The 14,499-nt window shown below is 44.3% G+C and overlaps 1 protein-coding gene across 4 annotated transcripts in view; it reads right to left on the bottom strand.

Annotated features, from left to right (window-relative positions):
- Pde6c (phosphodiesterase 6C) overlaps positions 1-14,499 on the bottom strand; it is a 43,200-nt gene continuing 28,701 nt past the window's right edge. For all 4 annotated transcript variants that reach the window (XM_050159719.1, XM_050159701.1, XM_050159707.1 and 1 more), the window contains 8 exons: positions 11,234-11,321; positions 6,573-6,673; positions 3,727-3,834; positions 3,562-3,629; positions 2,789-2,859; positions 2,618-2,701; positions 1,968-2,124; positions 1-300 (listed from right to left, as the gene is read on the bottom strand). In XM_050159719.1, the coding sequence (XP_050015676.1) occupies positions 239-300; positions 1,968-2,124; positions 2,618-2,701; positions 2,789-2,859; positions 3,562-3,629; positions 3,727-3,834; positions 6,573-6,673; positions 11,234-11,321 (739 nt within the window). In that variant the 3' untranslated portion in view covers positions 1-238. The remainder of the gene's footprint in view (positions 301-1,967; positions 2,125-2,617; positions 2,702-2,788; positions 2,860-3,561; positions 3,630-3,726; positions 3,835-6,572; positions 6,674-11,233; positions 11,322-14,499) is intronic.

Genomic DNA, 14,499 nt, shown 5'->3' with positions numbered 1-14,499 from the left:
TTTTTTAATTTAAGAGAAACTGGCATAAAATGCATTGCTTTTGTTATATTTTGTTCTTTGATTGAACTTTATTTAGCTCGTGGGGTTTCCAGGTCAACAGTATATGCTGTGGATAGTCACAGGGCAGTGTTCCTGGAGATGTTGCTGTTCTGTTACTGCAGGGCTACAGCGAGGTTCCTCTGAATATTTTTTCATGGAAACTAAGACGATACTTGAAATATCGACCAGCTGGATCATATTACAACATTAAGCACGTTTTGGACTTTTTGTCTTCGGTGCTACCTCCGAAATCTGTGGCAGCTAGTGAAAGACCAGAAAAAACATCAGCAGTCAGTGTGATAAATACTTTTATTCCAAGATTCTCATGATATCTGTGTCAGATTTATAATTAATAATTCTAGCTTATAACTACTTCAAGATAACACTAGCTTATAGCAACTCCAAGGGTTTGACTGTTTACAGCCAATTTCTTATTCACATTTGGCTCACTTTAAAATTCAAAGGAGCTAGCAAGATGGTTCAGTTTAGAGCACGTGTTGCTATTGCAGAGGACTCAGATTTGATTCTCAGTACCCACATGGTGGCTCACTCACAACCATCGGTAGGGACCCATTCCAAGGGATCCAAATCTGATCTCTGTACATCAGGCGCATGCACATACAGGCAAAATATTCGTACACATAAATTGGGGGGGAAATTGAAAAATAAAAAGAACAGGGTGTGGTGATACATGCCTTTAATTCCAGCACTTGGGAGGCAAAGGCAGTGTGTGACTCAAAAAAAAAAAGTATATAGGTACCCAGGTGCCGGGTGCATTGGTACACACCTGTAATCCCAGCACTCGGAAGACAGAGACAGGCTGATCTCTGTGAGTTCTAGACAGCTGCATAGGCTCTCTCAAAAAAATAAATAAATAAAATAAAACTTGATAAGCAGTTACCGTTTCTGTTTCAGTGAAATTAAACAAGTTAGACTCTCAGCTGGAGGAGCAAACACTGAAACCCAGGAGCACAACCAATGGTCTTAATTCTCAATGAGCTCTCCAAGAAATAGACAGAAATTAGAAACAAATGTATGCAAATGACGGAGAGAAGACCTGTGTCCACTCTGGGAGGAATCAGGGGAGGGGTTGGAGTCACAATGACCAAAATGCGTTGTGCATCTACATGAAATTCTCAAAGAATTGACAGAAATATTGTATTAAAGAATGCTGACAATAAATATAGGAGCCACTTGGAAAAGGGGACAGTATCTTTCTCATCAAATTTCTTAGTCCTAGGATTTCTCTTGGGCTCACCTTCTAACGAAAGAGACAAAGTAACTTCACAAGTTTAACAAACACTTAGTCAAGATCTCTGCTGCCTTCCTGGAGTGCGGCTCAGACCGTCCTGTGCAGCCCCTGCCGACTGTGTAATGCGGCTGACTGCAGGCTATGTTCTGTAGGTCAGCTGCCCACACTGCCATCTTCATCTGGTACTTGGGCTTCTGCCCTCTCTTGACTATACACAGACGTGTTTTTAAATGGTTCTGCTACCCCAAGCTTATTCCCACTTCAGTAGTTATTTTGGTTGTGAGCCTCGCCTTTGCCGGCTGAGCCATCCCTCTAGGCCATCCAGTAGTTATTTTACATGCCCTATTTCGTTTTCTCCTGCCCCACTTCTGCTCCTTTGTGTGGGTTGGGGCTTAGGGTCTTGGGACCTCAGCACAGACAATCCCTTTCGAGGAAGCCTTCCTCTGCTCTTAGTACACACCCCATGTTTTCTCCAAGGCTCGCTGTCAGATTATGCATTGGTTGCTTAATGCCCAGCTCTCCCTCAGAGGTAAGAGCTTGGAGATAACTTCCTACACTTACCTGCCTGGATCGGCCAAGCAGGGTTCCTACTAGCACTAACGGTCTGTGTTTTTGTCATGTGACACCCACTCAGCCGCCCCCACACTCACACACGCAGACTCAGGCTCCGGCTAACCTTTCTCATCCGTGGCTCCTTCTTCCTGCTTCCCTGCCTCCTCTTCCGCCACCCTCACCTTGGCCTCGTACTCCTCTGCGAGCGATTTCCATTCGACCCTGTTCTTCTGAAGGCCGGTCAGCATGGGCGTAATCTCTGTGTGGAAGCGGGAGAACTCCTGCGGAGAATTTGAGATGGGAAACTAGTTCGTCCTACAGTTGACTTTCAGTAATGTTCATCTGTGGAGGAGAAGCTGGGGGGTGGGCGGTGTCTGGAGCTTCTGGGATGAGCCTGGGTGCTTCTGAAGGGTGGGGAAGGCAGGTAGGTGCTCTTTGATGTCAAGGGGGTTTGTGCGTGGCTCTTGTGCTTTTTATTCCACTCTGAATAAATCAAATTCAGTGCTCAAAATACTACGGAGGAAATGGCCTAATGGTTTTCTTCATTGGTAACTTTTTTTTTTTACTTTTGTTTGTTTTTTAGGCAAGGTCTTGCTGTATAGCCCAAGTTGGCCTGAAACTTACCAAGATGACTTTGAACTCTGATCCCCCTGCCTCCTTAGTGCTGGGATTACAGGTATGCACCTCCACACCTGGCTCACTCTAGTTATAGTTTGAAAGAAAAATTATCATTGAAATAACTATACAGTTCATTCAAATAATTTGTTTACATACCTTATATACAAAAGTACAAACAAAATCAATAAATCCCACTTGAAGTTTGGGGAGTTCATCTTTTTTGGTTCTGTCCATCATAGGCTAGAAAGAGAAGAGACCCCTTTAAGATGGCTTCCTGTGATTTACGGATGGTTTTGAACGCGTAACATGGAATGACAAGGTCTTTACAATCGGTTGCTGCTGCAGCACTGTCCTTTCCAAGTCGCCTTGTTCCCAAAATTCATTTGCAACCAGAAGTGCTACCTGCAAAGAACAGAGGCATGGTTTGTGGTACCCACGATTAGCAGAGAGCTTTTGTCACGTTAGCATGAGTGACATCCGAGGGTAGGATTTCCAGTCAGTGCTTGAGGCGTCATCAAGAAGGCTGCCCTGAAGTTATAAGGTTATATAAGTGCCACTTCCAGGTTATTCTGAAATAGGAAGGGTTTTCTTCCTCCTGGAGGGTTCTTGATGGGTCTTAAGTAGCCCAGGCTATCACTGAATCCTGTATCCTCCTGCCTCAGCCTCCTCATGAGCAGTCGGATTACAGGTCTGAATGACCATGCCTGGTGAATTCCACATAAACATTTTATAGCCAATAATAAGGAATTCTGTCCCCCACTTTCACCCCCCTCCATTTTCTTTTCAAAGCCTTCTGTGTTTCCAATGACCTGCTGACCCGTTGCTGTTTGTAAAAATCAGAATAGGACTCCGGGGTTGCCAGAGATCACTGTGTGGCTTTCCATGGGATCTAGGCAGGGCCTGGTGTGTGTCAAGAAAAGAAATGCCTTGGGACTTGCCTGAGTCTGCACTTCCCAGGGTTTGATGATGGCAGACAGGTGTGTGACAGGAAATGCTGTGGGGTTTGCCTGACTGCACCTCCCAAGGCTTAATGATAGCAGACAGGTCACAGGCGTGTGACAGGGTCACAGGTGTGTGACAGACCAGCAAGGCTATGGGACTTGCCTGACTCTGTACCTCCCAGGGCTTGGTGATGGCAGACAGGTCGCAGGCAGTCATCATCATGGCCCTTATGAAGAAAAGAAAAATTATTAAACTAGAAAAAAAATATAAAACGTGCTGTTTTGCTAAAAAAAAAAAAAGGAATTAATATTCTGACTGCTCACATAATGACCTCCTTTTTGGTTGGGTCGGCGGTTACGTATTTGATGGCTTCTTCTTCGCTTTGCATCTGCTCACAGGCGTCAACAATCTTCTGAAACATGGTTCTCTTCCTGGAAAAGATGCAGCTGTGCATCAACTTTTGCACAGAAAAGGATCTTTAGGGTGCGCTTTTCATAGTCTGTGTTCGACTCTGCCTTAGGCTGTCTGCCTAGCAGGGGCTGAGAGTCAGGCAGTTCTGACTATCTCCGCACAGAGAGGGGCTGGAGGCAGAAAAAGCACAAACCACAGAGTGGGGAGAATCCATGAAAGTTGGAATACAGTAAAACCAAAAGTTCGAACGAGGAAAAAGCACAACAGAAACACAAAGGCCAGGAGCTGTACCATCATAACACACTGCCCAACAAACACACGGAAGCCAAAGTACGTGGATGATTGGTCTCACACATGGGAAATACAGACCTAAACAGTAGGGTATCTTCTCATACTCAATAAGTGAGCAAACCGAAATCCAATGTGTCCAGATCAGGGTACTTCAGATATGGGATCAGAGGGCCCTGACGTGCTGCAGATAGGATGTAAATGGTGGAGCCCAACTCTGCAAGGCGGCATACGCACAAAACTCATATGTACCCCACCATACTCCCACCGTTATGTATAGAAACCCACATATGTGCACAGTGATCTGCAATGTAGCCTTGTGGACGATGTTGGAGATAATACACAATCTGAACTTACTATGTGTAGGAGTGTAAGGGTGTTATTGTCTATCCAGTGGTTAAATGCAGTACAACTGAAGCAAGTGAACTGACTCTGTGTATTACCAATGGCAAATCTTTTCTTTCAATTTACTCTCTATCTATTATCTATCTATCCATCTACCTATCATCTATCTATCTTTCTATCTATCATCTATCTGTCTATCTACATATCATCTATCTATCTCTCTCTATCTCTCTCTCTCTATCTATCTACATATCATCTATCTATCTCTATCTATCTATATATCTGTCTATCTACATATCATCTATCTATATTTATCTATCTATCTATCTACATATCATCTATCTATATCTATCTATCTATCTACATATCATCTATCTACATCTATCTATCTATCATCTATCTATCTATCTATCCTCTATCTATCTATCTATCTGTCTCTGTATGTGTACTTGTTTGTGGGGGGGAGGGGAGTACCCATCTATCTCTGTGTAAAACCCAGAGGTGGACATCTTCCCAGCTGTCCTCACTAACAGTCCCTCCTTATGCTGGGGTTCCAGTTGGTCACTGTCACTCTCAGTGGTGCAGAGGAATACAGACTCGGATCTCGGTACTTAAACAGCATCTGCCTTACTTATTCCCCCACTTGCCGGCCCTTTCACTAATTTTAAATTGCATGGTTGTTTCCTCAGGGTCTTGTCTTGAATCTGACGTGTTAGTGAATGCCATATCATCCACTTGAAGTGCTTCAACATGAATATTTTTAATCAATCTAGAAGTGTCATGTCACCAAAGGCAAATCTTTAAAACAAAATGCTGTGTGGGAAAAGCGAGCTGCAGAAAGATATTAACAGACAGTATGGTGTCATAGATGGGGGAGAATTCGAGATGCACCCAGCAATGCCACGTAGAAGCATGAGTGGAAAAGATGGAGCATTTCAGTAGCAGATGGCTCTCTCTAGAAAGTAAGAGGATTTTCCATGGCGGGAGTGCCCCAGCTGCAACACTGGTTCTGCATCTGCCCTTAAAAACTTAATTCTGAGCCAGGTGGTGGCGGTGCAAGCCATTAATCCCAGCACTTAGAAGCCAGAGGCAGGCGGATCTCAATGAGTTCGAGGCCAGCCTGGTCTGCAGAGTGAGTTTCAGGATAGCCAGAGCTGCAGAGAGAAACCCTTCCTCAAAAACAAAAACAAAAACAAAAAAAAAAAAAAAACCTCGCAATTCTGAAGCACTTATGACATGATGGGTTCCCACTGGTGGGGTGTGAGCCCTTGGTGTCTGGATACCATGATGTTATCCCAGGCATTTGTAATCATAGCTGGGCTGTTTAATAGAGTTTTAAGGAGGATGATCAGGGCAAAATTTGACAGTGCCAAAGTCACCAAATATTTGGATCCTATAAATAGCCCACCTCTTTCTAATTAACGTTCACCATGAAACTTCATTTCACTTAGGAGAGAATGTGTATAGACTTGGCATATCTGGTCTCCTTCGTCCTCTGCTGTGTAAAAACTCAGGTTCTGTGAGTTTACTTTGTGTGTTAGAATCATCAAGATTGTTCAATCCAAAACTCTCACAGGATTAAATTTCTGAGCCTGAAGTAGCACATACCAGATTCTGGGCAAGCATTCTACCTCTGAACAAACCCAGTTACAAACTAGCCCCTGGACCATGGGGAATCACCAGGACACATCGCCATGGCGTGCAGTTTCATGACCTTCTTCTTCAGGCTGGGCACCGCTGTTCCCTCTGTGCCGCCTCAGATCAAGAGCTATTTAACAGGGCAGGCTTGTGCTTTCAAAGTTTATCTCCATATAGAGTAAGTTCACTCTCAGTCAACTATCTTGAGGATAACTGCCGTTCCAAAAAGAAAGGAGATTTCTGAGCCTGCTTTTAAAAAATGTATGCATATGCATGGATGCCTACAGAGCCCAGGTGGAACATTATACCTCTGAAGCCAGAGTCAGAGGCCATTGTGAGTGTGGATCCTGGGAATCCAACTCCAGTCCTCTGCAAGAATATCAAACGCTCACAAGGAATGAGCCATCTCTTTTAACTTCAGTGCGGGTCATGGAAGGCCAAACCACGCCAGGCTCAGGAGCATTCTGACCCCCATCCTTATACTTACTTGAAATACAACGCCAGGTCAGTCGCTATGATTGCAACCTCAAACAAATGGATCACTGTTTCAAACTGCCGCTTGTTTAGGTTCTGGAAGATGTTTAAACTCTGCAAGGCGAACAGTTCACAAGAAAGGATGGATTCATCAATTCACAATAGAACACAAGCACCAATTGACCTTTGATTCAACAAACAAACAAAACAAACCACACTGAGGGAGCTGATATAGCCTGTCGTTCAGCATTTTTTGGTGTCTGGTTTTTTAAATGATTTATTTATTTTTATTTTATGTGCATCGGTGTTTTAACTGTGTGTAGATCTGTGTGAGGGTGTCAGATGTCCTGGAGCTGGAGTTACAGACAGTTGTGAGCCACCATGTGGATGCTGGGAATTGGACTCAGGACCTCTGGATAAACAGCCAGTGCTCTTAACCGCTGAGCCGTCTCCCCAGCCCCTGCTGTCTATTTTTATCTCATAGTCTAAGTACTCATCTCTACTCTACGTTGAGTAGGGTCATTTAAACTCTAAAAGTGGGTTCATCTACTCTGTATCTACATTTTTAGAATAAATCACTTGCCCTCTTTCAGGACCATGTGAAAATACAACAATAAAATAAAGACTTTTTTGTAGAAAAGGGGGGTGCCCAATGGTCAGCCATGTGGCACTGCTGGCCACCCGACTCTAGAGTAACCATGAGACCACTGTCTCTCAGAAACTGCTGACTGCGTTAGTATCCACATATATGGGGGGGGATGTAATGACCCTCCCTGTGTTATCCTTAAAATGGTCTGCAGTATCTTATAAAGAATTAGTAAAACTTTTCTTCAGAGTCTTTCATTAGTAATCTTTGTGTTTGAATCAGTTTCATGTCTTTGTTTTCTAGATAACCAGAATAGGCAGTGGGAGTGGCTACTGAAAGTCATGGTTTTCTGGGTGACCATTTTAGTCCTGCAGGACAGAGGACAGATGGACAATGGTTTTGCCTCATGAAGGCGATAGTGGCAAAACACAGGACCATTCCCCTGGAGAGAGAAAGGCGGTAGGCTGTAGGCCCGTGTGGAGACAGGAGGAATCCTATGTATTGAGCGGAAGGTTGAGGAGCTTGTGTCTCTACCAGCTTCTCAGTGCTTTGTAAATGTTCTCAATCTCTGGCAAGCCGTAACGGAGAGATGTTAAGCAACTTGCTTTGGGTTAAACCGCCAAATAGGGCAGGTGTGACATCTGAACCCATGTGGCCCGTCCACACAGTGAGGGTTCTCAGTTTTTACCCCATCCTGTCTTTCAGCAAGAAGCCAGGGCCAGGTCCCAGCTTCACCACGGATAGCGGTGTATACTGGACCCAGCCCTAACATCCGCCCTTGTTTTCTCAGTTGGGATCAACTTGTCTTTTCAGCTGCCTAACTCACGGTCTGTGCTCAATAAAGACCCGTGCAAGGTCAACTCCACTGAAGCAAACCTGGGGAATTACTCAGAAATTAAAATGTCTACATGTTAACTCACTATTATATCTCTATTGATATTATTTATCATATAGAGCTTGAGATCAGCTCCAGTTTAAAATGAAACTAAACAAGGTGTTCAACCCCAAACCAAATCTGGCTGTCCGCCATTCCAGACGACCTTTGTTCTAGACATGACAAGCTTTCATGGAGGCCATCTTTTTACATCATCTGGAACGAGAACTGGCATTTCTCAAGGCAAACATAACTCGTGGACAGGAATCTATTTTGTTGTTTTGTTAAGACATTGAGTTCATTGTCGCAACTACAGTCAGTGTTTTTAGATGGTCAGTCAAGCGATAGCCAGCAAAGTCCCAGATTACAGGGGAAAAAAATGTCTGGATTAAAATCATATTTCTACTTGAGACTATTCACAATGACTTCACTAGGCATCTCAGTTCAGATCCTGAGTGGGTTTTCTATGTATATATATATTTTTTAAGGCATGGCTTCATGTAGCCCAGGCTGTGTGGCCAAGAAGAACCTTGGATTCCCACCCTTCTGCCTCTCCCTCCTAAGTGTACGGATCACAGGCGTTCAGCCACACACCACACCACCATGCTATAGCAGCAAAGCTCATCCCGTGGTAGAAGGGTGAACGCTGCCCTTTTCGTTTATACTTTTCCTTCATATTTCATCTATTCCTTGAACTTTTATAATTAAGATGGGGCGTTTTTTTCTAATTCCTAGGTTATTAATTCTTAAAATATATAAGCATGTAATACTTCATCTCTCTATCCCTGCACATTGTTCTGAAGACATTATATAGAGAGTGGCAGGTGTGCCCAGACAAGCCAGGAGGCCTAGTCTCTAGCCCACTTCTAGCCAGGCCAGCCCCTAATTGCTTAGCTGGTGTGTGTGTGTGTGTGTGTGTGTGTGCATGAGCGTGTATGTATTCTTACAAATTTAGCTAACAATATCTCCACTTCGTCACTTGGGTCACAAGCTGCTTTCTGTCTAGTTTGGAATACAGGCGGCCTATCTGTGAAAGACAAGGACATTTCAGTTCAGTGTGCTACAGTCTGAAAAGCAAAATGTCTGAGTGACGACCACAAGAGACAAGACTGCTGAACAAAGTCCAAGGATTCCTCCTGTTAAAAATATGAAAACTTTTAATGGGCTGATTTTCCTTGCAGAATAATAAAAAGAGCTACACTGTTTTCCAAAATATAAAAGACAGATATTATGAGCTAAAGAGTCAATTTTTTGTGATCAATTTAACTGCTCATAAATGAACTGTGTGATTGTGTTGTCTAGCAACCATGTTGACCGAGGTTTACACAGCTGCAATCAGAGGCTGAATGGCACTGCAGACAGTTCTTGAAGAGACAGTATACATTACTGAGGGGCAATATTCCTTTTCAGAAAGAATAACAATCGTTTGCACAGCCATCAAAGTCAGGCTTTCTAGTTTGCTTCTCTGACGCCGGCAAACACCTTAACCTGAAGCAATATGGAGAGGAAACGGTTTTGTTTAGCTTGCAGATTACAGCCCATCATTGGGGAAAGCCACAGCAAGAACCTGAGGCCTGAGCTGAAGGCCAACTCTGACGAAGGAACACTTCTTACTGGCTTCTTCCTCGTGCTCACGCTCAGCAAACTTTCTTGTACAACCCAGAACCTCCTGCCCAGGGGTAGCACTGCCCACAGTGGGTGGGATTCCCCTACTTCAATTAACAATCAAGAAAATGGCTCATAAGCGGGCCCACAGGCCAAACTGATAGAGGAGACGCCTCAGCGGAGGCTCCTTCTCCCCGGCTGTGTCGAGTGACTGGACCAAGAGTAGCCAGCACAGCAGAAGAGACTGCAAAATAGAGACCACACAAAACAGATGAAAAAGGGCACCTCTGCCGGGAGGTGGTAGCACCCACCTTTAATCCCAGCAGTGGGGAGGAAGAGGCAGGCGGATCTCTGTGAGTTCAAGGCCAGCGTGGTCTACAGCGCAAGTTCCAGGACAGCTAGGGCTGTTACACGGAGAAACCCTGTCTCGAAAACCAAACCAAAAAAGGGTATCTCTATTATAAACTGTCAAAACCGAAAACATGTAAGCTGGTGGGCGCCTTCTAAGTTATGTGGTGGGAAACTCAGCTCAAGTTCTGTAAACAGATTCGCCTTACGAAGCGTAGCAGGACTGACAGATCAGGAACTGACTTTGCCTCGCTGTGGTGTGGAACAGGGGTGCCCAGAAAATACTTCTTCAGGAACACTGCCCCATGAAGACTGCCCCACAGCACAAAACAAAGGTTTCTAACAATCTGGGCCTCAACAGGGATTCTCATCTTCCTGAATCCCTTCCATTCCCTCTTCCTTTCCACCGTCCTAACAGGTGTCGCCCAGGCCCTGAGGTGTGTTCTATCTCTAGACCGGAACAGACTTCTCTATTCCCTTCCTCAGCTTTAACAGGACCTCATTACAGGAGGTGAGGGTAAGTCCACCGTCCAGAGTGCAGCGTTTTCCCAGGAACACATAATGCTAAGCAGATTCTCTGTCTGTGTAAAACGATTTCCTTCATTCTAAAAACAAGTCCTTCGAGTTGTTTCACGTGCTCAGAATCCTGAAATAAAGTCAGCAACGGGCAGCGTGGCTTTGCCCTACGGAAGGTCAGTGGAATACAGTGAGTACCAATCCTATGGCTTCAAGGGGCTGGGAGCCACTTCCTGCCCAAGTGATCCTGACCCCTCCCCTTTATCTCCCATGAATGGAGCTTGATACAGGGCCTCTCTTGTGGAAGCAATTTGATTTTATCTTATATCTTCATCGGAGCTTACATTCCCAAAACTTGACTTTCTCCAAGGTCCTGCCACACTCTGCAGGGTGTGCCCCATGAGTAAGAAAAAGAGTGTCTACATAGCTGTTAGTCCCCTTTACATTCAAAATAGATGGTCAGGGTGCCCAGAGCCCTTTGGAATTCTTTACCGATGATCCCAGAGATTCTGTGACTTTTGTGCCTCTTTTCTTCTAGGTCTTAACTACTTGCAGCTTGGTATTTCAAAACCTGGATGCGGTATAGCAACTTCTGCCACTGCACTGAGGCAGGGGCATGCAAACTATACTTGGACAGGGGGACACGGCGCCAGTGTTTTCACTGAAGACCAATGTTTCCCCCGGGGAACTTGGGATAGTCTTAGATCCAGAACCTGTAAGCTTCCCAAGAGAAAGACTCTCATACCTCATCCTGCAGGAGAGTCTTGCTGTATTCCAGGTGATGTCGCTCTAAAATGGAAGTCCCATGAAGCTTTGCAAGTGGAGATGTGGACCTAGGATGAAAAGGATACGGCAAAAGATCTTCCATTTAGAGATCACACAGAAATCCACCCCCACAGCACCTTCACTCTTCTAGAGCTCCCATTCATGTCTCATCTCTTTCCCCACTCAGTGTCTACGAGATGGCCAAATACAAACTACTGGAAAAGATTGTTTTTAATTTAGAAGGTAAGAAAGTTACTTGCCAGGCATGGTGGTGTACACCTTTAATCCTGCCACTTGGGAAGCAGGTAGATGGTGCTCTGTGAGTGCAAGGCCAGCCTGGTCCACATAAGGAATTCAGGACAGCCAGAGCTACATGCATACTGAGACCTTGTCTCCAAACAGTGAAAAATAAAGGGGGCGGGAAGCAATGTCTAAGTTGTTGAATTATTTGAATTATTTAGACTATTAAGTTTGATCTATAGGTAAAATCGTTAGGTTCTCTGGATATGTAGTGCCGTCCTATGACTTATGTAACATTCAGCAACTGTAGAAGCTCATGAATTCTCTGTATAGAAAGTGTCCATTAAGAGTTTCCAAGCTGAGCCTGGGGGTCACAAACCTATAATCAAAAAGTTGAGGGAGGGAGGATTACAAGATTGAGACCAGCCTGGGCTACGTAGCAAGATCCTGTCTCAAAAACCATAAACTAATTAAATCCATCAATTAATAATCCCAGGAAACAATTGCAAGTCAGTATAAAGTGTGATTTCTTTCCTCCCCAAGGTAATAGCATACATTCGAAATTAAGTTCCTCCCTTTGTTAAGAACTACAAGACCGGGCTGGAGAGATGGCTCAGAGGTTAAGAGCATTGCCTGCTCTTCCAAAGGTCCTGAGTTCAATTCCCAGCAACCACATGGTGGCTCACAACCATCTGTAATGGGGTCTGTGCCCTCTTCTGGCCTGCAGGCATACACACAGGCAGAATATTGTATACATAATAAATAAATAAATAAATATTTAAAAAAAAAAAAAGAACTACAAGACCGACTCTGCGAGTGAAGCCCCCACTCCTCAATAACACTGGTCTTCAATGCCACCTGCCCTGGGAGGGGAAGACACGGTGAATACAGAAAGGTAAAAGGCAGCCGAGCAATGCTGGCCACGCCTTTAATGCCAGCACTCTAGAGACAGAAGAAGGGGGATCTCTGCGAGTTCAAAGCTAGCCTAGTCTACAAGAGCCATAGTTGTTACACAGAGAAAGCCTGTCTCAAAAACAAAAAACAAAAAAAGGAAGAAAAGTGACAAGAGCTCGAGACCAAAATTCTGCAGTTATGGGAAGATTTTCCAGGGAAAGACAAACAAATCTTTTGAAGGAAAATATCAGAAAGCTGGGTGGCAGCCCTAGAACATTTTCCTTTCATACCACAAAGCACAGGCCTTTGTGAGGAGGAGGCATGGCCAAGTCACCGTGGGCGCAGTAGCCAATATTATAAATGATCACTTAAAACAAATATTTTAGTTCTACAGGACATCAGCACCAGAGATTTTTTTAAAATTCAGTTTCAATTAGAAGAGAGCGAAATGTTTAATTCCTTTAAGATACTGCAGAAAACTCAGCCCTAAATGGGACACATAGCCAGCACCGCCTCCTCCCACGGCTCAGGGATCACTGTGCAATAGGGAGCAGATGTCTAAACAGGGGGCAGAGAGCCTACGAGCCAGAGGCAGTGGATGACCCTGAGGAACTCATGTCTTCTACACACAGCAGGGCAGCTCCTCCTGTGAACTCACAGTGGGGGCGATGCCGTGTACAAGACCTTTGCCAACCCGAGCCAGATCAGATCCCAGGACGGAGTGGGAGAAGGAACACAAATTCCTGCTCCTGACTGTAGAGCTATCGGCTATATTAGCTTCTGGGAAAAGGAAGGGTCGGTTTCCTCTAAGTGTGCAGCCCCTGATAAACAGCTCAGGCCCCAGTGGAAGACCACACAGCGAAGAGCATTTGGGCAGCACAAACTGCTTTTGGTGGGCAAGAAGACACAAAGTGGACGCAGAGGTGAAAGGGGTGAATCTGGGAAGAGTCAGAAGAAAAAGGGGTAAATATGACTAAAACATGTACAAAAACTCAAAGAACTAATACAAATTATTAAAAATTTAAATTAGTCAAATTTGTTATTGGGAAACTAAATGTTTGCTCACTCTTGAAGTCACACTTCACATATTACTATTACAGAGTTAAGGAATATTTCACTACACAGGGGGATAGCCAAACAACAGACAGCAGCATGTCCATCTAAACCACAAGGAGTTTACAATTTCAGATATTGGGACACACTGATACCCTGGGCCTCCTTACACCAATATCCTGAGGACGCAACTCACATAGAAGGGACTGCCAAAAAATACGTATGATGTATTTAGGGATCAGGAAGCATTGGGTACATCCAGATGGAGAGGGATGCCAAGGAATAACGTGCCTAGACTCTTCACAAACAGTATCCTGAGAAACACAGCCCGAGGAAGAGACTACCCTGCGTTAAAGGAGAATAAAGATAAACAACAATGATCTGCAGCAGATGATGCTTATCTCTCCAATCAACTGGGGGTGCTGTGGAGGACAGTATTGGGGTGACTAGAAAAATTATTAATTTAATTTAATTAATTAACAATTAGCTTGCATCAAACAATATCACAGCACAGCTGTAGAATTTCCTTGGGGTGGGGGTGGGGCCACTGTGCTGTGTCTCAAGCACGTGCTGAAATAATTAGGAACAAAATGCCTGGTGACTGCAGGTGACTCACAGATACTTCAGTAACAAAGAGAATTGATCTATGTGTATACATATTCACACACATGTATTTATAGGAGAAAACTGACTTGACGTGGCGGTTTTCAGAGAAGTTACTGAAGATGTTGAAGCTATCTCAAGGAGAAAGAAGAAACATAAAATTCAGTACTAGTTTTCCATTTTTAGAACGTCTGTCTGACCACAGTGAGCTTGAACTGACAAAAACATACAGTTCGTATTGATGTTGTCTATCCATGTAGGCGAAAAGGACCAGAGAGGAGTTTGGGTTACAAAGGCAATGTGTACAGTTTGATTATTTAACCCACTGGGTTTCCTTATCTTCCTGAGAATGATCCTTGAAGATTAGAATTCCAACAGGGGTGACAATCGGATGAAACTGAGGAGTGACTTTTCAGCCCAGCTGACCGATACCTAATCATCCCACAGATATTTGAG

Source organism: Alexandromys fortis, unplaced genomic scaffold (genome assembly GCF_014885135.2).
Source record: "Alexandromys fortis isolate MF-2015 unplaced genomic scaffold, M_Fortis_MF-2015_v1.1 scaffold_10, whole genome shotgun sequence".
In the NCBI taxonomy this organism is placed as follows: Eukaryota; Metazoa; Chordata; class Mammalia; order Rodentia; family Cricetidae; genus Alexandromys; species Alexandromys fortis.
Note: the sequence above shows the minus strand (reverse complement) of the source record. Positions and strands in the feature narration are given on the sequence as shown.